A 23,215-nucleotide genomic window follows, 5' to 3' on the forward strand; every position below is an offset into this window, starting at 1 on the left:
CTGTACTTTTTCTCCACACCATGCATAATTTTATATGCGTCTGCTATGTAATCTCTGACTCACCTTTTCTCTAAATCAGTGTTTTTCAACCTTTTTTGGGCAAAGGCACACTTGTTTCATGAAAAAAATCACGAGGCACACCACCATTAGAAAATGTTAAAAAATGTTAAAAAATTTAACTCTGTGCCTATATTGACTATATATAAAGTAATTTTTCAATTTTTCCTACGGCACACCAGGCAACATCTCGCGGCACACTAGTGTGCCGCGGAACAGTGGTTGAAAAACACTGCTCTAAATTAAGAAGTCCCAAGTACTGCAACCTCTCCTCCGAGTGGAGTAACTATGGTTTTTGTTGTGAATGCAGTGGGAGAAGGGTTAATCCTCCCCCTCCCAACTGTTAGTAATAAAATAAAAACACAGCATTTTAGTGATTCATCCTGCCTCACGTATAGAAGGATACTGAAAAGCTGGAACGTGTCCAGAGGAGGGCAACCAAAATGGTCAAAGGCCTGGAAACGATGCCTTATGAGGAACGGCTTAGGGAGCTGGGTATGTTTAGCCTGGAGAAGAGAAGGTTAAGGGGTGATATGATAGCCATGTTCAAATATATCAAAGGATGTCATCTAGAGGAGGGAGAAAGGTTGTTTTCTGCTGCTCCAGAGAAGCGGACACGGGGCAATGGCTTCAAACTACAAGAAAGAAGATTCCACCTAAACATTAGGAAGAACTTCCTGACAGTAAGGGCAGTTCAACAGTGGAATTTTCTAAGGAGTGTGGTGGAGTCTCCTTCTTTGGAGGTCTTTAAGCGGAGGCTTGACAGCCATCTGTCAGGAATGCTTTGATGGTGTTTCCTGCTTGGCAGGGGGTTGGACTGGATGGCCCTTGTGGTCTCTTCCAACTCTATGATTCTAGTTTGGCCCTTAGGCTCAGATGGCTGTTTGCCCTTTTGAATCATTCATTTGTTTTGAACTCCTGCGCCCGCCTCAGAGAAGGTCCACTACAGCACCAACCGTGTCTTGTAACAAATGTTCCCACACCTTTTGGAATTCGCAGTTGCCTGAAGCGCTACAACTCTCTGCTTAAATATATTCAGCGCAAGCACTTCTTATGCGCGGCTGTAACGGAGATGCCAGTTGCTAACTATCTCAGCTCTCGCAAAGTTAACCAGTTCCGTTTTTAAGGGGAGGCAGGGAATGCCACACCACTAAGATACAATTTCCTTTAGGAACCAATTTATTTATTTTGAGCTGCCACCTGTTTGGACATGAGGCGGAAGCTCGGCCTACAAAAAAGCACCCCCCCAAAAAACACTACTGCCTATATGTACCCCAACACTGAATTCAAGACAAGTGCTTGAGGCTGTCAAGCAGGCTCAAACCGGCTTGCGACATCACACCGTGTTAAAATACAGCACCAGACATCGCTTAAAAAGAAATAAATCAGTGAGGCTTTGCTGAAGGAACTATGGCCTACTTGAGAAGCTTTTATTTCCCTGGTTCATGTACAGTGCAGCAAGAGATAGGTAGGTGATCAAGACATGATATGGAAAAATAAATATTCTAAGTAAAATAAAATAAAAACCCACCCATCCGCCACGTGTCATTGTTTTAGTACTGCCACAACAATTAACATGTTACAGAGAGCTTGGGGCTGGTGGCAGGGCAATCTTACACTTTTCTTCTCAGGCGTAGTCCCCAATTATTTCAATGGGACTTATTATGAAGTACACAAGCGAAGGATTGCAGTCTGAATTACTTCCATATCTTGCTTCTGAAAGTCGGAGCTTGGTCTTCCTAATTGTGCCACAAAGACAGTCTTTAAACCTAAAGACAGTTTGGTTAGCAGAAGTCCGCTTGAATCCCAGGAGCCCCTATAGTGGCTTCACTTGGATTACATTTATTTTTGTGCCCGTGTATTTCGTGCTTTTGTCTATCTGCTGTGTGTCGTCGCTGGTGATAATAAAAATGATTGAGGAAGAGCTGAAAGTCACTTTCTTCTTTGGCCTGTCGCCTGCCTTGTGGGACACAACAATGGGCCTTATCGGTTTCTCGTTCCCTACTGCTGGCTTTTCTTTCAAGCGCCTCTGGAACCTCAGGAGGCGAACACAGAAGAGCTGCATGAGGCATCGCCGAAACTGCAAGGGAAGCAAATTACAGTGAAAACCCGGCATTCAGAAAGCGACACTTTCACACTACATATACCAGAATGACATGGGTGCCACATAAAATCAGTTATCAGAGCCTGCTGAGTGTAACACTCATGTGATACACTAGAGTACAGTGGCTTGATAACTCTCCTTCAATAGGTTCCCAAACATACATGGAAAAGCTGCATTTTCAGTTTTCATTCTGGCAGCAGACCAGGTATCTGCACGTGTGACAATCTTGATTTGCACCAACACATTAGAACAGGAATGGGGTGGAACCAGTGATCCTCCAGTTAATGGATCTTGAATCCCATCTGACCATGGCCAGTGCTCAGGGACAATGGGAGTCGCAGTCCAAAAATATCTGGAGGTCCAGAGGTTTCTTACTCCTGCATTATAAAAGGTAAAGGGACCCCGACTATTAGGTCCAGTCGTGTCCAACTCTGGGGTTGTGGCGCTCATCTCGCGTTACTGGCCGAGGGAGCCGGCGTACAGCTTCCGGGTCATGTGGCCAGCATGACTAAGCTGCTTCTGGTGAACCAGAGCAGCAGACGGAAACAGCATTTACCTTCCTACTGGAGAGGTACCTATTTATCTACATGCACTTTGACGTGCTTTCAAATTGCTAGGTGGGCAGGAGCTGGGACCGAGCAACAGGAGCTCACCCCGTCGCAGGGATTCGAACCGCCGACCTTCTGATCGGCAAGCCCTAGGCTCTGTGGTTTAACCCACAGTGCCACCCATGTCCCTCTCCTGCATTATACGATACCGGTAATTCCATATGTTTGGCCACTGCATCAGCCAACCGTACGGTGAAGGGCGAGCAAGAAAACTCCCTGAAAGGAAATTATTTTCAATGGGTGCAAAAGTATTAATGCAAACTGGATGGATTAGATCATATCCAGCACATATAATACCATGGGGGGGGGAATCTACAGCACTTCATCAGTCATAATGAATTTCAGCTGCTTCTATTAACCTATTTAGACTTCTGTAGTAGCTAATGCAAGATCCAGGCGCTGAACAGAACAGATAACAGCCGAAATGATTGCCTCATTTTATCAAAGGAAAACTCCGCTCTTTAATCCCCATGGATGAATTAGCATGCTCATATTTCAGTAGCTTTTATAAAGCCCACTTAAAGTCACTACTATATATCCAATTCTGAATTACCATGGTATACTCCTGGACTCCATGGGCTCAGCTTAGGAGGCAGAGTGACAGGGTGCCTCTGGTCCTTATTGGATTGTCAGTCCCTAACAGTCATTTTGGGAGACTTTTGTTCCACCCAGTGGTGCAAGGTGAAAGATTTTCTGGTGGTCTATTTTTCCACAGAAAGTTTTCAACTTCGTACACTCTTTCGCAGCAATTAATGAATGAATGCCCATTGCAAATACAGTATTAGGCAAGTATCATGGAGCAAGCCTGGCAATTTCAAAGGTTTTTAAACTTTGTTTTCTAAATTTAAGTATAATAATCATGCTAAATTAGATTACTCCCCATGGCAGCCGAAAACTTTGCAAAGAATACTCCTCAACACAAGCTATCCTAATCTGCACATAGCACAATGTTCCAGAAAACTTCTGTTACTGGTTCTGCCACACTGTCAGTTGTCTACGGGGTGCCTCCATCCCATTTAGCTGTTTCACATGTTCCATCCTGTCCCTTATGCTACTTAATATCTACATGAACTTGCTAGAAGCCATCCAGAGGTTTGGGCTGAAGGTTCATCAGCACGCAGATGGGATTCAGCTTTACCTCTTTCCCACTGACAGCCTGTGGACTTCTAAACAGGTAGTAGGAGGCTATTTTGGATTAGACAAGAGGAGCAACCTGAAGGTTAATCCAGACAAAGCAAAAGTAGTGGTAGGAGAACCAGCAAGCCTGTGCAGAGGTGCTCATCTTGGCCTTCACAGAATTGAATAAAGTTTGGGGGTGCTGCTGTTTTCACACCAGGACTGAATGGAAGTTCGGGTGCTGCAGGTAGCCAGGAGTGCCTTTTACTAGCTTGAACCACCTGCAACCCTTCCTAAAGAAGTCAGACCTTGCCTCGGTTGTCCATGCCCTTGTCACCTCCAGACTTTACTGCTATAACACACATCACATAAGAGTGGCCTTTGCAAGACGGTTTAGCCCTCCCACAATTTCCAGCAACTGGTATCCAAGGAGGAATATGGCCTCCAACAGTTGGGGGCGGAACACAGCCACTGTGGCTGCTACCCATCGATAGCCTTAGCCTCCATTAAGTTTTCTAATCCTCTTTTAAAGTTATCCATGGGCATCACTACCTGCTGTAGGAATGAATGCTGCAGTTTAACTAAGTGCTATGCGAAGAAGCACTTTTGTCTACCATTCTGAACCTTCCAATGATTCAGCTTCATTTCATGTTCCTGAGTCGAAATCGATTGAAACCCATATAACTAGGGTGGCTCCCTTGTATGCTCATGGTAGACTTACAATTCCAGGTATTCCCTAGCACGTCCTCTTCATCCTTGTGAATTGGTGCCCTGGATGCAAGGACGGCAAACTAGGACACCCACCAGACATGCTTTGAGCCTATGTATGGTGCTAGTGGTAAAAGGAACAGCGTCCTTGTTAAGTTACTAGGAAGCTTCATCCTAGCCAGATTTCACTGTTCCTCCCCTCCCTGAAGTTCTGTTTGTCTTGCCTTCTGTGCCTTTCTTGCCTATTTTCCTATAGATGCAAGATAATACTATGTGTAATTTCTGCTGTGTTGTGCTTATGTCGGGAGGAAGACCACCTCTATTGCGTAATGCATTAGATGCGATCCTTTTGGCCTCAGTAAGTAACTCTGCTTTTCAGCTGCTTACCTTTCTGCTCATGAAGATGTAGATAACTGGATTGTAGGCAGTGCTTGACTTGGCAAATAACGACGGAATAATAGCCACTGTTGGAGTTATAAGGTGGCCATACCCATAGGCTACTAAAAGCGAGACCACTGCATAAGGCATCCAACAGATAAGAAAGGTGGTCATCATTAAAAAACACATTTTAGCTACTTTCTTTTCGTATCTTAAGATCTTGATCACTTGGACAGTGTGCAAATCTTCAACGCAACGAAGCTGCAAAGAAAAATAATGAAAAACAATCAAACAGCACATATTTTAAAGAGCATTCAGTTCCAAATCCTTCAGAGAGAAGAATGCCATTGTAGGTGGTCTTATTATTTGATAGCTAACCACATTTCAAAAATTATTAAGGCATCATCCTTCTCACCAGCTTCATTTAAATAAGATTTCTGACGATGCCCTGACTTCTGAAGACATAGCTGTGTTCATCTGTTGCAGCAAAAACATTATTGTGACTAATAGATCTATGGAATAATTCTGAAGACTACCAATTAAGTTACGTCCTGTCCATGAAAATGTATGCCATAATAATTTTTATGTCTTGAAGGTGCCACAGAGCCTTTATTTTGTTATCCGTTATTGTTCAGTTACACCAACAAAAACATTAACAGCAGAAACTCACTATGTAATGAGCTACGGCGATTTTATGGTAATCCCTATAGAGTTCCTGTAATTACTAATACTAGCAATTTTTATAGATTTATTGATTTTATTTACAATCACACATATATGTGATTGTATACATGTAAAATTACCTAGTGTGACTTTCTGCATTATTCAAACAAGTATGTAATAATATTGTATTGTTAATTCTTTAACTATTTCAATGGTTTAACAATTCAATACTAAACATGCTTACTTGGAAATAAGCTCTATCAATTTTGATTTTATTTATTCCTTTGTAAATCTTTAGTATTACTGGCTTACCTAGATACCAGTTTTTTAACTGAACTGAATGGTAGCAATTCTTAAATCTTTCTTGGAATCACATTATTCCTAACAGTACAATACTGGATTATGCTATAAGATGACACATGCTGGAAGCACCTATGAAATTGTTTCAAGGTCATTATGTGCAGACACCCAAATCCTCAACATTATTCACAGCCCAATGACTTGTTCCGTTTCCCTTTAGGAGTGTAACACTGCACACTGTTACTAGGTAAAATACGAACACTAGATTATGCGTGTGCACTAGGCAAAGCTCCTTCGAGTCAAGGATATCAAATTCACCTGCTACATTTTGCCCACATGTATTAGAGGCACTATTTCCGAGAGAATGTTGTCAGGAAAAGTAAGGCAAGATGTGAAAATATGTGTCTTCTTCTTTGGTAATCACTCGTAGCCGAGTAAGATTGCCTTCCATAAACACAGTTTTTAACAATGAGTCCATAAATGACTTTGGAGGCCAATTCTGGATCCACAAATCCTTCCACAGTGGGGACATTGGTTTCCGGGCAGGAGTTGATCACGGTGTGGATTTGCCAAGCATGCCTTCTCCCTTGTGTCCTGAGTTCGGGTGTCTTCAAAGCCCATGACACCTTTGGTAAAGGCTGTTCTCCAACTGGAGCACTCGCAGGCCAGTGTTTCCCAGTTGTCAGTCAGCTTATCAATATACAGTATGCTGGCTGAAACCCTACCTGCCCGCAGACTGTCTCACCAGAGTGGTGCATGCTCTGGTTATCTCCCACTTGGACTACTGCAATGCACTCTATGTGGGTCTACCTTTGAAGGTGACCCGGAAACTACAACTAATCCAGAATGCGGCAGCTAGACTGGTGACTGGGAGTGGCCACCAAGATCATATAACACCAGTCCTGAAAGACCTACATTGGCTCCCAGTACGTTTCCGACCACGATTCAAAGTGTTGGGGCTGACTTTTAAAGTCCTAAACAGCCTCAGCCCAGTAGACCTGAAGGAGCATCTCCACCCCCATCGCTCAGCCTGGACACTGAGGTCCTCCTCAGAGGGCCTTCTGGCAGTTCCCTCACTGTGAGAAGTGAGGTTACAGGTAACCAGGCAGAGGGCCTTCTCGGTAGTGGTGCCCGCCCTGTTGAACGCCCTCCCATCAGATGTCAAGGAAATAAACAACTATTTGACTTTTAGAAGATATCTGAAGGCAGCCCTGTTAGGGGAAGTTTTTAATGTTTTGTGTTTTATCAAGTTTTTAATATTCTGTTGGGAGCTGCCCAGAGTGGCTGGGGAAACCCAGCCTGATGGGCAGGGTATAAATTGTTGTTGTTGTTGTTGTTCAGTCGTTCAGTCGTGTCCGACTCTTCGTGACCCCATGGACCAGAGCACGCCAGGCACGCCTATTATTATTATTATTATTATTCACATAAATCACATTTTGATCACTCTGCATTTGCCCATTTGAATTCTAGTGAAAAGCCACTGCTTTAATTAACTCACCATTCGTATCGCATAAAGAATATGTCCATAGCAGTAAGCCATGATCCCAACTGGTGTGACAAGACAGCCAAGGAAAAAGAAGAGGACAAAGGAAGTATCGCTGGGCGCTTTTGACCTCCAATCCACTGAACAACCTAATCCATGAATTTCTAGAGTGTAGTGATTCCAGCCTAGGAGAGGTGCTCCTGTCCAAGCTAAGGAATACAGCCAGATGTATGTGATTGCCCTCCAAGACCACGCGAAATCAATCACTCTTGCATGGACTACTCTAAGGTAGCGTTCGTAGGCCAGGACAGTGAGAGTAATAATGGAAACGATTCCTGTAGGGAGACATAAATAAAACGTTTAGTTTAGATTATTAAATTATCCCCAATACAGAGATGCATTTTGTAATAACTAAGTACTTTGTAGAAAAACACAATTAAGCTAAAATGATTCATCCCTCCCCCACAAAAAACCACTTAAAAAATACCCCCCCAAATAGGAACAAAAACCAAAGATCACCATTATAAGACAGACTAACAGTGCACATCCAAATACCTGGAAAAACAAATACATCTTCACTTAGTACAGAACAGATTACAATGCTGGCACCAGGAGAGCTTCCTTGGGGAGAGTGTTCCATAAGAATTTCCTAGCCAATAAACACACGTTTTCTGGTTTTGCATGCAGGCTTGTGGCGCTTGTTTCATTGCTCTGTATACCTAGTTGTATATGGTCAAAATAAAACATCCAATTGACTGAATAAGCAAATAATTTATGTTAATAATAAAAGTAGTAATTTATTACTTATACCCAACCCATCTAACTGGGTTGCCCCAGCCACTCTGGGTGGCTTGCAAAATAATAAAAACACAGCAAAGCATCAAACATTGAAAACTGTTGTTGGTGACAGGTCTATATGTAGTCAAAGAATACCTATCACTTATAACCTAGGCAAAGGGGCTTGAATAACTCAGGGAAGCTATGGACAGGTCAAGATGGGCAGGTCATAGTGGAGAGTTTTGACCAAACGTGATCCACCTGGAGGAGGAACCGGCAAGCTACTCCAGTATCCCTGCCAAGAAAAACTCCATGGATCAGTGTTCTCAAAGCTACCAACATGAGTCTGACCAACTGCGGGAGGCAGTGGAAGACAGGAGTGCTTGGTGTGCTCTGGTCCATGGGGTCACGAAGAGTCGGATACGACTAAACGACTAATCAACAAAATAACCTGTTAGCTCAAAAAAACAAAACAAAACAAAACCCAGTAACCTTATGTTAGAACCACTACCCCTTATAATCAAATTCAGAAAAAAGCATTAGATTACAAGCAGTCTCAGACAAGGTCTGTCGTGATGACACCCACTACTGCTACACACACACTTTGAAAAGGCTTATTCAGCAGATGGTAAAAGGGAAGTCAAAAGGGAAGCATGAATTCAGCAGGAGTCCCACGACATTCTGATGGACTTGCAATGAGATCCAGATGGAACAAAACCACCAGAGTGCCTGTTATTGATGCATTCTTTGAACACAGCACTTCCAGTCGATAGAAAGATCATTCTAGACAGCAAACATTGTTCAGACCACAGTTGCCCCCCCCCACTGCTTCTCTGTCTAGCTTGCTCCACCCCATGTTTTCCTGGCATTCACAACTGCTAGCAACTCCCACCTGGGGAGTTGAGAGGAGGGAAGTGATGGTGGCATCCCTGCATGCGCAGTGGGAGTGGGGTGTGCGTGTGTGCATGCTCATGCACACAAGCCAGCACCAAATGTCACGGCTGAAAAGGTTGTGCACCCCTGGGTCTGGGCCGTTTCCCAACTTTACATGAAGCAGCTCAACATAAACAGAGCCAGCGCAGCCTGCTTGCTATCAGTAACATGTTAACATGTGAAAAAATAACCTAAAGTTCTGTTTTCAAAGCATGTGCATCATCTGCTACATGAGGAAAGATGCACATTCCCCCCGCCCCTTGCCCCAGTAGGGAGCTCATGAGTCGATTAAGGCACACTTGACGAAGCAGGCATTCAAATTTAAGTAAAGGCAAATGCGAACAGCCACTTTTTACATGCTGAAGTCAAGATGAGTCATCTTTTCTCAGTTCATTCGTATGGGCTGAACTAGCCCTGTGCATGGGTGAGTGCACAGGGCTGGCTTTTAGGGGCAGGTGACTGCCTGTAGACCCATGCTTGGAAGCATCTGTCATGGTCTATCAACTCAACCATCCACTCGCCAGCCGAAAGAAGCAGCACGAACAGCTCATATGGTATGAATAAACACAGGATTTCAGATACTGGCATGCAGGTTCATCATCTTGTATGACAAAGATAAGTCATGCACACAAAATGTTGCATTGAAGTCACGGAATAGGGGTGACAACTGTAATACAAAATTCAGAAGCTGACAGGGTGGATTTGATTTAAATCAAATGGATTTAAATCAGGATTTAAATCACTAGTCAGTAAGACTTGATTTAAATCATATTTTTAAACAGAAAGACTCATTCTTGCTGGTATAATCTTAATATTTATAACCAGAGGAAGGTTTCATTTTTGGAATAATCAATTTTCAGAGTAGTTTTTACAGTTATATAAAAAATTACTGATTTTGTTATACTATTATAAATAAATAGAGAGATAATTATGAAATTATTGTGAGGTTTAATGAGTTAACTTTATATTTGGACAACTTTTCTGCTGTACTTTACTGGAGGGAGAAAAATAAACATTTCCTTCATAACAATTTAAACAATTTATTTAACTAAAGCAATAACATTATAGCATATGTATCCATGTTTGTTAACTGATGTGGTTAAACGTGGGGTTTTTTTTTTTTAAAAAAAACTTAGACTGAGTTTAAGCATAAATGAAAAACTTAAAACAAATCCTTATTTCCTGATGAACAGCCTTTGGACTACAATGTAACTTAAATAGAAAACTATATTTAGAAAGATTTTTCCTCCAAAAGCATTTTCTTTTTAAAAATCTGATTTTATTTTTATTTTATTTTTTAAAAAATCATTTATTTTTATCCACCCTGGAAGCTGAGCAACTTTGAGGGTGGAGGGGCACCAAAAATGAACCTCAGCTGGGTGCCGTTTGGTGCAGGGCCAGATTGTTAGGGCAAACTGGAAGCACAAGAAGGCATCTTCCTAGAACTCTTACAAACATCCTGCCATAGATACCCAGATGCTAGTGCCCACCACAAATATCAGCTCTGTGGCTGCTAGGGCAAAACACCTCACAGAAGCAAGCAAGGGAGGGGGAGTCCAAGTCTCAAAACAGGACCCCCCTACTTCCTTTGCATCTCCAAGCCCCCATGCCTTTAGTGATGGACCCCTTAGCTACTTACAACTTTTCTTAAAAGATTGGGTGGAGGGCAAGGTTGGGATAAAATTGAGAGTAGTCCAGGTGTGGCTTTACGGATTGTATTAAAGTTTTTATAACTCCCCAGCCCAAAATCTGGAGACAGGTTCACCTGGCTTCCTACCGAGAGGAAGAGAGAGGCAGCGTCAAACTGGCTCCGCTGCTGTGCCGACACTGTGTTGAGTAAGCTCTCAGTAAGCAACAGTGTTGAGAAGCCATGGGTGCTCCACACACTCTGCCTGCTGTTGCCTAAAAAGCATCCAGCTCTGCCTCTGCGTGTTGCCATCTCTGTCCTCTCTGGTTTCAGTGCTTTCAAATAATGCATGACCAGAGAGAGATTCAGCAGCTGCCGCAGTATCCAGCATGGAGCAGCTGTGGCGGGATGTGAATAATCATTCCTCCATGCACCAATCCCTGTCCACTACCCCACTTCTCTCTAATCCACCTACAACTATCACAAAGAACACCTATTCCAAGATTAGGAGTGGGGAAACAGTGGGGTTGTCTGAGAGAACCAGAAGATGGGGGAAAGGCTTAAAATCCTCATCTCTTGCCCACCGCTTTTCTCCCTTGGATAGTTCAGTTGGTTAGCGTGTGGTGCTGCTGACAACACCAAGGTCACAAGTTTGATCCCCATAAGGGACAGCTGCATATTCCTGCATTGCAGGGAGCTGAACTAGATGTTCCTCGGGGTCCCTTCGAACTCTGTCATTCTATGAAATGCCTTCCCCTGAAATTATTGTTAGTAAGACAGCATTTGCAAATGTGGAGCTCTAGCTTAAGGTTTGAATGACTAGATATGCATCTCCACCAAGAAAAAGAAGCTGGCACTTGTTTTGGGGAGCTCAGTGTCCTCTTCTTGGTGGAGCAGTGCTCATTTAGTTTAAAGATTGAAGGTTGCACAAGGCTTGCTGCCAGCACCTCTCTTAATGCTCCAAAGCTTCCCAAGGCTTAGAGATGCCAGAGCTAAATATAGCCCAGTCTTCCAACACAAACAGTGCTCTGCAGGCTTCAATGAAACCCATGCCCAATTAAATTCCGTACGTCAGCAACTGAGCACTACCTTTGGCTTCTGGACTTCCCTGGCTTTTCTGAAATCCCTTTACTCCGCCCCCCATATTAATGCTATGGCTTATGCCTCTGCAGAGTACTCGGGTAAAGGACACACAGAAATCCATTTCTGCATATGGCTGCAATACTGCCCTACATACAGCAGATAAACAGGCCTAGTTCCACAGGTTACCTTTTCACTTGATTCCTGCAAGCAAAAATCGTTAGACTGAACAGTTTCTAACTGCAATACACCTTGTCCTTAAGAGTAACCGGGCAGCTATTTACAGTGCACAGTGACTTGACTGCTGAAATCATTGCTGGAGAGCTGTTTCCTGCAGATAGTTCCTACTGCTCAAAGGCGCTTGCTCGTAGGCAGGGGGGAAAGGGCTGATCAGTGGCTAGCTGTGCTTTCTGGCATGTTTTCCTCCACTGCCAAAACAAAGAATAGGTTCTATTGATTCTACCTTGAAGATGTAGCTGTCTATCATCCAGTGGGCTCACAAGCTCTGCCTTCTCTTCCTCCAGCATTGTTTAGCATGTTTTAGATTAACTGCGGTTTAGTATGTCATTTGCACTCTAAACAGTGGTTGATCTTAAAACAAGTTAGCTTCATAAACTAGGATCTGAAGTTGGATTTGTTTCAGAAAGCCACAGCTAAGATTGGCAGGTTTGTCCAAGTTTGGAGGCTGTCACAACCTGTGATTAACCTAAAATGAAAACAAAAGCTTTTGAACTCATCCTTGTAGAAATGCTGGAGGAGGACTGGCGTAATGTTTTGCATTACGTTCAAATGAAGAGACTGGCCCATGGGCACCCAGCAAGCTTCACAGCTGATTGAGGTCCAGAACCTGCATCCACACAGTCCTAGTCCAACCCTCTTATTAATACACTATGCTGGTTCCAAGCATTCTTCAGATGATAATAATGAAGCAGTGCCACATTCATTAACAACAAAAGCTGGCAAAAGAAGAGAACAAAGTAGGAACCATGCAATGGTTACAAATGTCACTGAAGAGAAGAAGAACATGTGTCGTACTTGAAGTAGTTGTTTTCACTTCAAATAATAAGTGAACAACACGGAAGTAAGGCAATGAGGCAACAACATTTTCTTCACTCACCGTGATATGGAACTAATAGTAAGCACTGATTCCGAGGGAAAGATGTTGACTAACAATCCCACTGCCCGGATTTTTTTTGAAATCGGTCACAATATGCTCAAACATGTAAGCTGCCTCAAATTCGCTGGCTGGAAGCTGAACGGGAAAGTGCAGTCTAATGCGCAAAAAGAAATGCCAATTCAAGGCTACATCCACATAGCAGTTTATTCCAGTTCCCCAAACTGTTAATTTCTGCATTATAGTTGAGCTTTCACATGATATAAAAGCCATTTCCATAGATACAGTGGAATATAGGGCAAGTTTAGCATGCTATTTACAAGCTTTTTTCCCTGGAAGCAAATAAGATGGCAATGAGCACTAAACTTGTGCTATATTTCTGCAAGTGGATTTTATGTCACGTGAAAGCTCAAATATAACGCAGAACTTAGCATGGAGGGAAATGTCGGGAAATGGAATAAGCTGTCATGTGAGTGCAGCCCAAGTCACCCCTGGGAGCTGGAAATGCAGCCTTCAAAAAGGAAAAGCCTGTGGTAGATTTGGAGGTACCCTCAGGCTTCCAGTAAGAACAGATGTGACTACTTACTAAAGGAACTTAACAGCTTATTTTAAAATAGAAACACAACTGAGGTGCAGACCTCCTTATCAAGCAACACAAACAGTACCTAGGGATCCTTCTTTCTCCTGCTACCTTGGAAAGGAAGATGGCCCCTTTTGCAGTTACTTAATTCCTCATTCTCTAAGTAGCATTGCATGCACTTTGCCACACCCACTCCAAATTCCAGAAAGCGGCAGAGCATCTCCTTCGCTTGCAAAAGGTTCCGGGTTTAATCCCAGGCATCTCCAGGTATGGCTGAAAAAGGCCCCTGTCTGCAACTCTGGAGGGTCACTGCCCGCCAAAGCCAACAGTAGATGGTTCCACAGTACGATTCTGCATGTGACAGGTCCAGCATCACTAGCAGAAGCTGAAGGAATGGTTGGGTTCAACTGGGAAATAGAGCAAGGTGCGCCATGCAGCCCAGGGACCAAAAGCCGTGTCGGATGCATGCCTGTGCAACCCCTTAACACCTTTTAGCTCCCTCAGCACCTCAGCTTTCTGCTCCTGCAGAATCAGGCCTGAATAGAGTGACACAACAGAAGTGATTTTGTAGCTGTATGGCAGTAGGAAAAAATGCATTAAACCAGGAGATTTTGGATTAAGCAAACAGCTATGTTCAGCTTTCTATTTCTGTTCTACAATGTAAAGATGCTGCCCTACCACTCTTCGACTGCAAAAACCAACTAAGTGAAAAATTCTATGGGAAAGTTAATTTTACGCATCACTGTGCCTGTGTGTACATACTGACCTACTTTCTAAATGCAACTTCGTAAAACTGGCCTTTATATCCTTATGAAAGAACTTGGTTATTTAACACTACCTAATTTACTGGCTTATGCTTCCTGGATCCTTTTCTAAATGGATCCCTGAGCCAGACAGGCACACTTGACACAGGGCAGCTGATCACTGATTTTAGAATTGCAGAAATTGAGTAACAGTTGAGATGAGGAACTTAATGGATGGAAGAAGTGCAGCTTATTGCATGGAAGATACCACCTTAGCACAAGAGATTGGGTGGGGATGATGGTTAGGATCCTTGCAGTCCTCTTTAACTCAAATTATTAACATTTCCTTAAACAAACAGAAGCTGTTCACCATGTCAGTTGAGTTCAAAAGAAAAAACAATAATAAATAGTGAAAAGTTTCCTTGAATTGTTTTCAATGTGAAGATGAAAGCTTTGTCTCCCTCCACTGGCTGTCAAGTTGAATCTTACTATATGGCCGATTACATATAAAATGATTCATTTAAAAAATGATTCAATATGGTATCCATACACCCTGCACCATATCCTGAAAGAGGAAACCAGCTGTGTTTCCCCACTTCTATTTGTTGAAGACGTAATCTCAAAGACGTCAGATGGATGACAAATACTCGAGAGCAGCATCAACATGATTTAAATGTCCAGTCATGTGCCAGGAACCAAGGTAAGATGAATAAACTTGGGTCACTGCAACAGTTGTTTATATGAATTGCATTTGTTATAAAAGCACTGCCACAGTGTCCCTGGACATTATCATTACTGTTGTCAGGGTTCCCCCCCCCCCAAAGGCAAGTAGCACAAATCTACGCCTGCTCACCTGGAAGCAACTCCCACTGCATTCTGTTGGGTTCACCCCCTTGCAACTGTGTTTACAACTGCAGCCTTAACTTGCACCAGTCTGTACAATATGTTCCTGGACTATAAGGTGCGCACCTCTTAAGTGGGCCGCAGAACTTTAGGCAGATGCTAATGTTGCATCCCAACCGATCAACAACCCGGAGTCAGGTGTCTATCTAAAATAAGATTTCTAAGAAGAGACTTTATTCCTTTCCGATATATGACTGTCAAAAAGCAGTTGAGGTACATTCTAAAGGGAGTTGTGGCTTGGAGATGACAGCTTCTTGCCACAATGCAGAAAATAGCACATTAGAACGATTTGTGCTTTTCTGTATGGTACAAGAAGAGATTGAGTCCTTTTGAGGATAAAGTGTTACTGGTAGGTATCATTCAGCATTTTTTAAAAGCTGACAACTCCAATTAAGGCAGCGAAAGCAACAGCACTCCAAGACAGCCTCCATAAATGCATTTGCCTAGAATGAGCACCAGCTGACATATGGGTAGGAAATATAGATTATGAATGAGTGAAGGAGCAAGGCTTAGCTGAGCTGCCTTCCCCCTGCAGATAACCTTTCGTGAGAATCAGGGACTACACCTTTAAGTTCCTATACTAGCAGGCCCATAGAACCTATTTGCACATGAGCTTGAAGATTGTGCAAATCACTCTCGTTTCAATGGGACCCTGACCACTGAGCATGCTGGCAGGGCTTATGGGAACTAGCATTCAACAATATCTGGGGAGCCACAGGTTCCCCACTCCCTACACACACAAGCAACAAATGCATCCTGTGGAGCTTCTGCATGTCCAAGAATAACGGACTGTAGAGAAACCAAGTGATGTCCACCTGTGTGCAAACAGCCCTCGGAGGAATCCATTCCCCAGGTACGGAAACCTCCAATATTATGTGCATGCAGCCACCATGTTGCTGGCATTCTTTTTTAAAAAATTAAGGCTTTTCATCAGGAATGGGAAGCCATTTTCAGCCCAAGGGCCGCATTTTTTCTGAGACAATCTTTTGGGGGCCGCACACCAGCAGCCAGGGGTGGAGGAAGTGGGGTGTGGTGGGGGCGGTCCACCCCGTGTGTCACCACTGAGGGGGTGACAAAATGCCGGGTGGCACTCACTGTGGGGCCTGCAGCATGCCCGAGCCTGGGGAAAACGTGGTGGCTTGGGTGCACACAGGCTCCCCGCTGCCCAAACAGTCCGCCCACTGCCTCCTCCCCCCCAGCTGTAGGGCAGCTGAGTGGGAGGAGGCAGGCAGACTCCGGAGACCCCACAGAGTGTCCTACCCCAGCAGGCCCTGCCCGGTAGGTGGCTGGCCCCACCCCCGGGGACGCGTGCCACCCCAGGCAACCGAATGGATTGGTCCACTGCAATCCCACTGCAGCAGCCAAAGTCGGAGGCAACCATGGGCAAACCATCAATAATAATAATAATAGTAATAATTTTATATCTACCCCGCCCTTCCCAATCCAAAAACCGGGCTCAGGGCGGCTAACAACAAATATAAGACAATGATTAAAACAACTTTAAAAACAGCATAAAAAACAAACATCAGTGGAATCACCAGGGCTAACTGGCCAGGTTTTAATGTAGGGACCCAGAAGGGTTTCTTCAGAAAGAAGGGAAAGGGAAAAGGAATAGGGGATCAGGCTAGATTAAAGGCCAGGCGGAATAACTCTGTTTTACAGGCCCTGCGGAAGGAGGTCAGGTCACGCAGGACCCTAGTCTCATGGGACAGAGTATTCCACCAGGTCGGAGCTGACACTGAAAAAGCCCTGGCCCTTGTGGAGGATAATCTGGCTTCTTTTGGGCCCGGGACCCTTAAACTATTGTTACTGGATCACTGTGGTCAGGTTGGGGTGGGAAAGGTAGGGGACCAACTGCTTGATATGGCGCAGATGGAAAAATGTTGCCTTAACTGTTGCTGTAACCTGCGCCTCCATGGAAAGGGAGGCATCTAGGATTACACCCAAACTCTTAACGGAAGGCGCCGGGACCAATTGAGCCCCCACAAGAGAAGGGAGTTGGTCTGCCCGCTCTATACCATCCCAACCCAGCCAGAGGACTTCTGTCTTCGAGGGATTTAATTTCAGTTGGCTCCCGCGAAGCCATCCAGCCACAGCTTCCACGCATCTGGTCAGCGTGTCTGGAGCCAAGTCGGAGTGGCCGTCCATCAGCAGATAGAGCTGGGTGTCATCAGCATATTGGTGACAACCCAGCCCAAATCTCCATACAATCTGGGCGAGGGGGCACATAAAGATGTTGAAGAGCATTGGGGAGAAGATTGTGCCCTGCGGGACTCCACACACCAAGGAGTGACGCGACGACATCTCCCTCCCTAGCTCGCCACCCCGACCAGAGAGGAAAGAGCGCAGCCATAGTCGGTCTGTGCCCTGAATCCCTGCGTCGGCAAGGCGGTGGTCCAAAAGATTGTACTCGACCATGTCAAAGGCTGCTGACAGATCTAAAAGAATCAGCAGTCCCGACCTGCCTCGATCCAGTTGTCTACGGAGATCATCCGTTAGGGCAACCAAAGCCGTCTCGGTCCCGAAACCAGGATGGAAGCCGGACTGAAATGGATCTAGAGCCGATGTTTCCTCCAGAAACCTACCAAGCTGTTCAGCAACTGCTCTCTCAGTTACCTTACCCAGATATGGGAGATTTGAAACTGGGAGGTAATTGGCTAGATCTAAAGAATCTAATGAAGTTTTCTTTAAGAGCGGACACACCACTGTTAATTTTACCTCTGTGCAGTAAGCTAGATTCTACACACACAACCCTCTGTATCTTCCATCCAGGCAAGCAGGAAGCACCATCAGGACACATTTCAGCCAGGCCAAAACACTCAGAGATTGTGCAAAGCAGGGCTGGTTAGGGGTGTTGCCTGGGACCCACACTCCAAAGCCAGGAGGGCCACTCTGACACCAGCCCTGCTTTTCATGGAAATGATTTGGCTCTTAAATTCCTTCAAAAGGAATTCGCCAGGCATAGAAACACACAGGAGTTAGGAGGAGGTTATGACTGCTTTCCAGCGATGTGGTACATGTGTCATCACAAATGGCTTCCTTGTGCACGTACCTTTAGCTTTTCTCCAAAAATAGCTACAGACTCCTGGCATGTCGAGTGAATGTAAGAAATCTGGGGATAGCTATCTTACCTGGGAGTGTGTATGTGTTTTAATGAATTAAAAGGCATACTCCGTTCTACTAAGGACACCAATTTAAATGTAGCTTAATGACTACATGTCTCTGCAAATGGCTTCAGGGAAGGGGAAGCAAATTTCCACTAGCATTGTTTGATTTGTTCTCCAACAGTTTCACCCATTTTTCCACTTCGGGAAGGAAAACATATAAACAAAATTGTGTGATTTTGGTTCGCAGAGATACCTGAATCACAACAGTTGCAGCCTGTGATTCATTTCGGGCGGGGGGGGGGGGAAATAAACTGAAGATGAGGAAAAACGTACTCATAGATTGAACGCTGATGTTGTGAATCATCCTGGGTGCTGTAGAAACGCAAAGGAATATGAATGAAAGGAGGTGGAAACGTATCTGATGGGTCTGAGGAAAAGACGAGAAAAATGAAGATGAAATTGCCAAGGAAGTAGCAGATTAGAAAAGAAATGGAGAATGATGAAGGTGGTTTCCCCCTGAAATTATTTACAAGTGGGACTGAAAACAAAACGAGGCAATGTGGAATAGATCCTATTCTGGTTCCAGCCAGCCATCCTATCTATTCCTGGGGTCAAGAAGCAGCGGTCCATCAGCACAGTCAATTGTCTGGGCGGGGGGGGGGGTATCATCCAGCAGCATCTGGTGGGAGCCAGGTTCCTCACTCCTGCTCCTGCCACCTGGTTTTCCATTTTATTCTGTCAATCAGCATTCCATGGCCACTGAGGATGCTCAGTCAACATTAGGTTGTATTGGGGTTCCCTTCCCCTTAACAGCTTCCCCTCCCCCCTAAAGTTTAAACATCTAAAACCTGTGGAAATATTGATGTTCCCCCAAGCCTACTGATACCCTGATCTTGAGGATCTACACTCAAAGCTTGAGTCTGTTATTAGTAGGATATATAGGTAACAACAAGGCAATCACCTGCTTGCAAGGAACTTTCACCCTAATACAGATAACTGACCATAGGTGGGGAACAACACATGGGTACAGTGGAATATTTGGTATCAGCTACAGTTAGGAATGACAATCAGGAATTAAGTCAAAAGACTAATAGAGAAGATGAGCTTTTGCAGGGATTTAAAGGGACGCGGGTGGCGCTGTGGCCTAAACCACAGAGCCTGGGGCTTGCCGATCAGAGGGTCGGTGGTTCGAATCCCTGCGATGGGGTGAACTCCCATTGTTTGGTCCCAGCTCCTGCCAACCTAGCAGTTCGAAAGCACGTCAAAGTGCAAGTAGATAAATAGGTACCGCGCTGGTGGGAAGGTAAACGGCGTTTCTGTGCGCTGCTCTGGTTTCGCCAGAAGTGGCTTAGTCATGCTGGCCACATGACCCGGAAGCTGTCTGCTGACAAACGCCAGCTCCCTCAGCCTATAGGGCGAGATAAGCGCACAACCCCAGAGTTGCCCGCGACTGGACTTAATGGTCAGGGGTCCCTTTACCTTTACCTAAAGGGAAAGCAAGAGTTCAGCTGTCCAGCAGGAGCTGGAGATGTCACTTATAGACAGTATGCATGATATGGAAGCTGATTGATAGAGGAGCTATGGGTGCCTGTGGGCAAATGAAGACACAAGACTTAAGTGGGGGTGGGGACTAGATTGAGGCAGATGCAAGTCGGTGGCACCATAAATGTGGTGAGAGTTATTCTTTGGGGGCTTTTGCCCTAGATTACGTACAGGTGTTCCGTGTGTGCCTGGCAAAATAAAGATATGGTGAAAGGACAGGTGTTCGTGGGGTAATGCTAAAATGGAGATGTTTGTAAAACAGAATGATGGTCAGAGAGAGGGGTTAGATCTATGGGGCACATAGTGTTGGGAGCCTTTGCCCCTCCGGAGGATGCTAAGCTACAATTCCTATTATCCATGGCCATTAGCCACTCTTGCTGGGGTTGATGAGAGTTTTAGTTCAACAGCATATGGAGGGTCAAAGGTTCCCCACACCTGGGATTGTGTACACAGGAGATCTAGAAAGTACACAGGAAGCAGCCACTGAACTGTGTGGAATGAAGGGGTGTGGGTTTTCTGGAAGGGAAAAAAATTTGAGCTGGATTTCCCCCCAGAAAAAAATAATCCTATGCAAAGAGTGGTCTAATTTAGCACGTTTGTTTTACTTTCATTTAATAAACAAGGCTAAGCACTTCAAAAATGCCAGACTTGCCTAATGTTGTATTTGCAAGCAGCACCCCTTTATTGTTACTAACGTACCTACAAAACTGATTATCTTCCATGGCAAAATGAAGTACGGGATAATTTTCAGCCCCACATCACTAAGTGGAATATAAGGGCATTTCCACAAAGACAAAAGCCTGAAGGCTCTGCAGATCTATGCAACTGGCACAGCTCTCAGTACCACTTGTACAAGTAAGAACCAAGACCGTGCATGCAGCACTGCAGACCAAAGTGATCAGGTACCATCGCTCAGCTAGCGTTCTGCAAAGAGATGTCCTGGTGTCTACACAATTCTTGCTTCATGGATTTACAACTACCCCCCCCCCCACACACACACTCTTCCTAATGAGATGGAAAGACACCCCAAAGAAGCTAGAGGAGAAAGGAGAAAACCTGCATATCAGAAGGTTGGATGTGAAATGAAAGTGATACCACCTGCACGACCAGGAATGAGCATGCATAGCAAATCAGATAGGGAACACAGACATGAAGTGGAAAATAAGAGGGGGGGGGTGTACAGCATTTATGGCAGTTTCTAGCTCAAGCCAAAAGCCACCTATATTGCCAGAATAACGTTCAGGCTAGATTCTTTAGAAGCCCCATTTCCTAGAACTGAACTGTGAGAGCTGCACTCTGCACGTGTTCAGAGCCATCCATCTAATTTTGACAGAACGTGACGGGGATTGCACTCACTCTCAAACTCTCCGGTGATTATAATCCGAGGAAAGGGAGGGAAGAAAAGGAGGCCGTACAGGACTTGACCTGAAGGGATTACAGGAGAGATGTCAGCTGGTTGGAAGAAGGGCAGTCCGTTATTCCGGGAGGCGCAAGTGGGAGAAATGGGCTGCCAGGGGGACGGCACCCTTCTCTTTCCTCCCAAGTATTCTTTTATTGAAAAGACAGAGGTGTGTTGATCTGCATCCCTGGGGAACACCAGAGCCTTGGAAACACGGACAAACGCACGTACACACACACACACACACAGCATATAGCGAGCTCCTCTTTCACCCTCCTCCCCGTCTGGACCCCGTCTCTCTGCACATGGCCAGAAGCGCCCTCGCCCCCCGCGACTCCCCTTACCGAAGAGGCTGTTGCTGAAGCCGTCCCACACGCAGCCGGCGGCGTCCCAAACCCAGCGGTTCCGCAGGCAGGAGAGGAAGGTGAAGCAGACGCCGAAGAGCGACACGAGCAGGTCGCTGAGGCTGATGTTGACCAGGAAGAGGTTGGTGGGCGTGCGGAGCCGCTTGAACTTGGCGTACAGCACCAGCACCAGCAGGTTGTTGCACAAGCCCAGGATGCCGATGGTGGCCAGCAGCAGCGCCAGCAGCTCGTAGGTGCTGGCGCTGAACTGCGGCCCCGCCGCCGGATCCGGCGGCTGCACCGGCTGCTGCTCCGAGTCCTGCTCCCCCGGCGTCGGCTGCAGGCTGCTGCGGCTGCTATTCCCGGAGTACATCGCTCGGTGTTGGCGCGCAAAAAAAAAACTCCGCTCACATGTCGCCACAACCACCACGGCGGGCCGTCGCCGCTGCAGAGCTCCGGCGCCGCGTAACCTCCACAGCAGCGCCCGGCACTTGCGAGCGCGCCCGAGCCCGTCGGAGAGCCAGCAGAAGCGCTCCCGCCGCGACCGCTCTTGGCGCCACAAGGGCGGGGAAGGGAGGGGCCATGGGCCTGGGCCCGCCTCCGGCCCGCCCTCCTGAAGAGAAGCTGGCGAGGGGCGTCGTGAGGCGCCTTGCTCCGAAGGGCCGGCGCGCCGCGTGGAGTTGCCTCGTGCTCCTTCTCCGCGGAGAAGGCGAAGCGCGGGAGAGCGCGCGGGCAGCTGGGAAGTCAGCGGGGAGAGCTCCAGGGGGCTCCACCACTCACGAAGTCAGTCGGAGTTTAAGTCCGATCCTGAGCGAATTTAACGCGAGTTAGGGAAGGGGTATGTTTAGGGCCGGATTTAGGTTTGATGAGGCCCTAAGCTACTGGAGGTAATGGGGCACTTTATATGGCCGGCTGTTCTTTGTCAACAACAAATTGTCACTTTTTTGTGTTGAATATATGCTATATGGTAATTTGTGGGCGTAATAGGTGTATACCCCTTTATGGTCTGTAAGACCATAAAGAAGGCTGATCGCCGAAGAATTGATGCTTTTGAATTATGGTGCTGGAGGAGACTCTTGAGAGTCCCATGGACTGCAAAAAGATCAAACCTAACCATTCTTAAAGAAATCAGCCCTGAATGCTCACTAGAAGGACAGATCCTGAAGTTGAGGTTCCAGTACTTTGGCCACCTCATGAGAAGTGAAGACTCCCTGGAAAAGACCCTGATGTTGGGAAAGATGGAGGGCACAAGGAGAAGGGGACGACAGAGGATGAGATCGTTCTCGAAGCTACTAACGTGAGTTTGGCCAAACTGTGAGAGGCAGTGAAGGATAGGCGTGCCTGGCGTGCTCTGGTCCATGGGGTCATGAAGAGTCGGACACGACTGAACGACTGAACAACAACAACAACAATAATAGGTATATAAGGCCATTTGCACATAACAAATAGGAGCCTACACAACACAAAACACTGTTGCTGTATGTAGGTTTTATTTTATTTGTTTTTTATCTTACATTTTAGAAATGTACATCCATGTTGGTTTGTTTTTTAAAAAAAATGGGGGGGGGCAAGACAGTAGGGTCCTAAGCTATAGCTTGTTTAGTTTATATGTAAATCTGGCACTGGGTGTGTTTGTGTGGAAGGAACTG

At 45.5% G+C, this 23,215-nt stretch overlaps 1 protein-coding gene across 1 annotated transcript; it reads right to left on the minus strand.

Moving 5' to 3' along the window:
• Positions 1-1,362: 1,362 nt before the first annotated feature.
• Positions 1,363-21,992, minus strand: OPN3 (opsin 3). The gene is made up of 4 exons (XM_033144352.1): positions 21,567-21,992; positions 7,433-7,752; positions 4,981-5,232; positions 1,363-2,137 (listed from the first exon to the last, which is right to left on the minus strand). Exons 1-4 carry the CDS (start codon positions 21,937-21,939, stop codon positions 1,874-1,876), a joined length of 1,209 nt encoding a protein of 402 aa, XP_033000243.1. The 5' UTR covers positions 21,940-21,992; the 3' UTR covers positions 1,363-1,873.
• Between the last annotated feature and the right edge of the window lie 1,223 nt (positions 21,993-23,215).

This window comes from Lacerta agilis, chromosome 3 (assembly GCF_009819535.1).
Source record: "Lacerta agilis isolate rLacAgi1 chromosome 3, rLacAgi1.pri, whole genome shotgun sequence".
NCBI lineage: Eukaryota > Metazoa > Chordata > Lepidosauria > Squamata > Lacertidae > Lacerta > Lacerta agilis.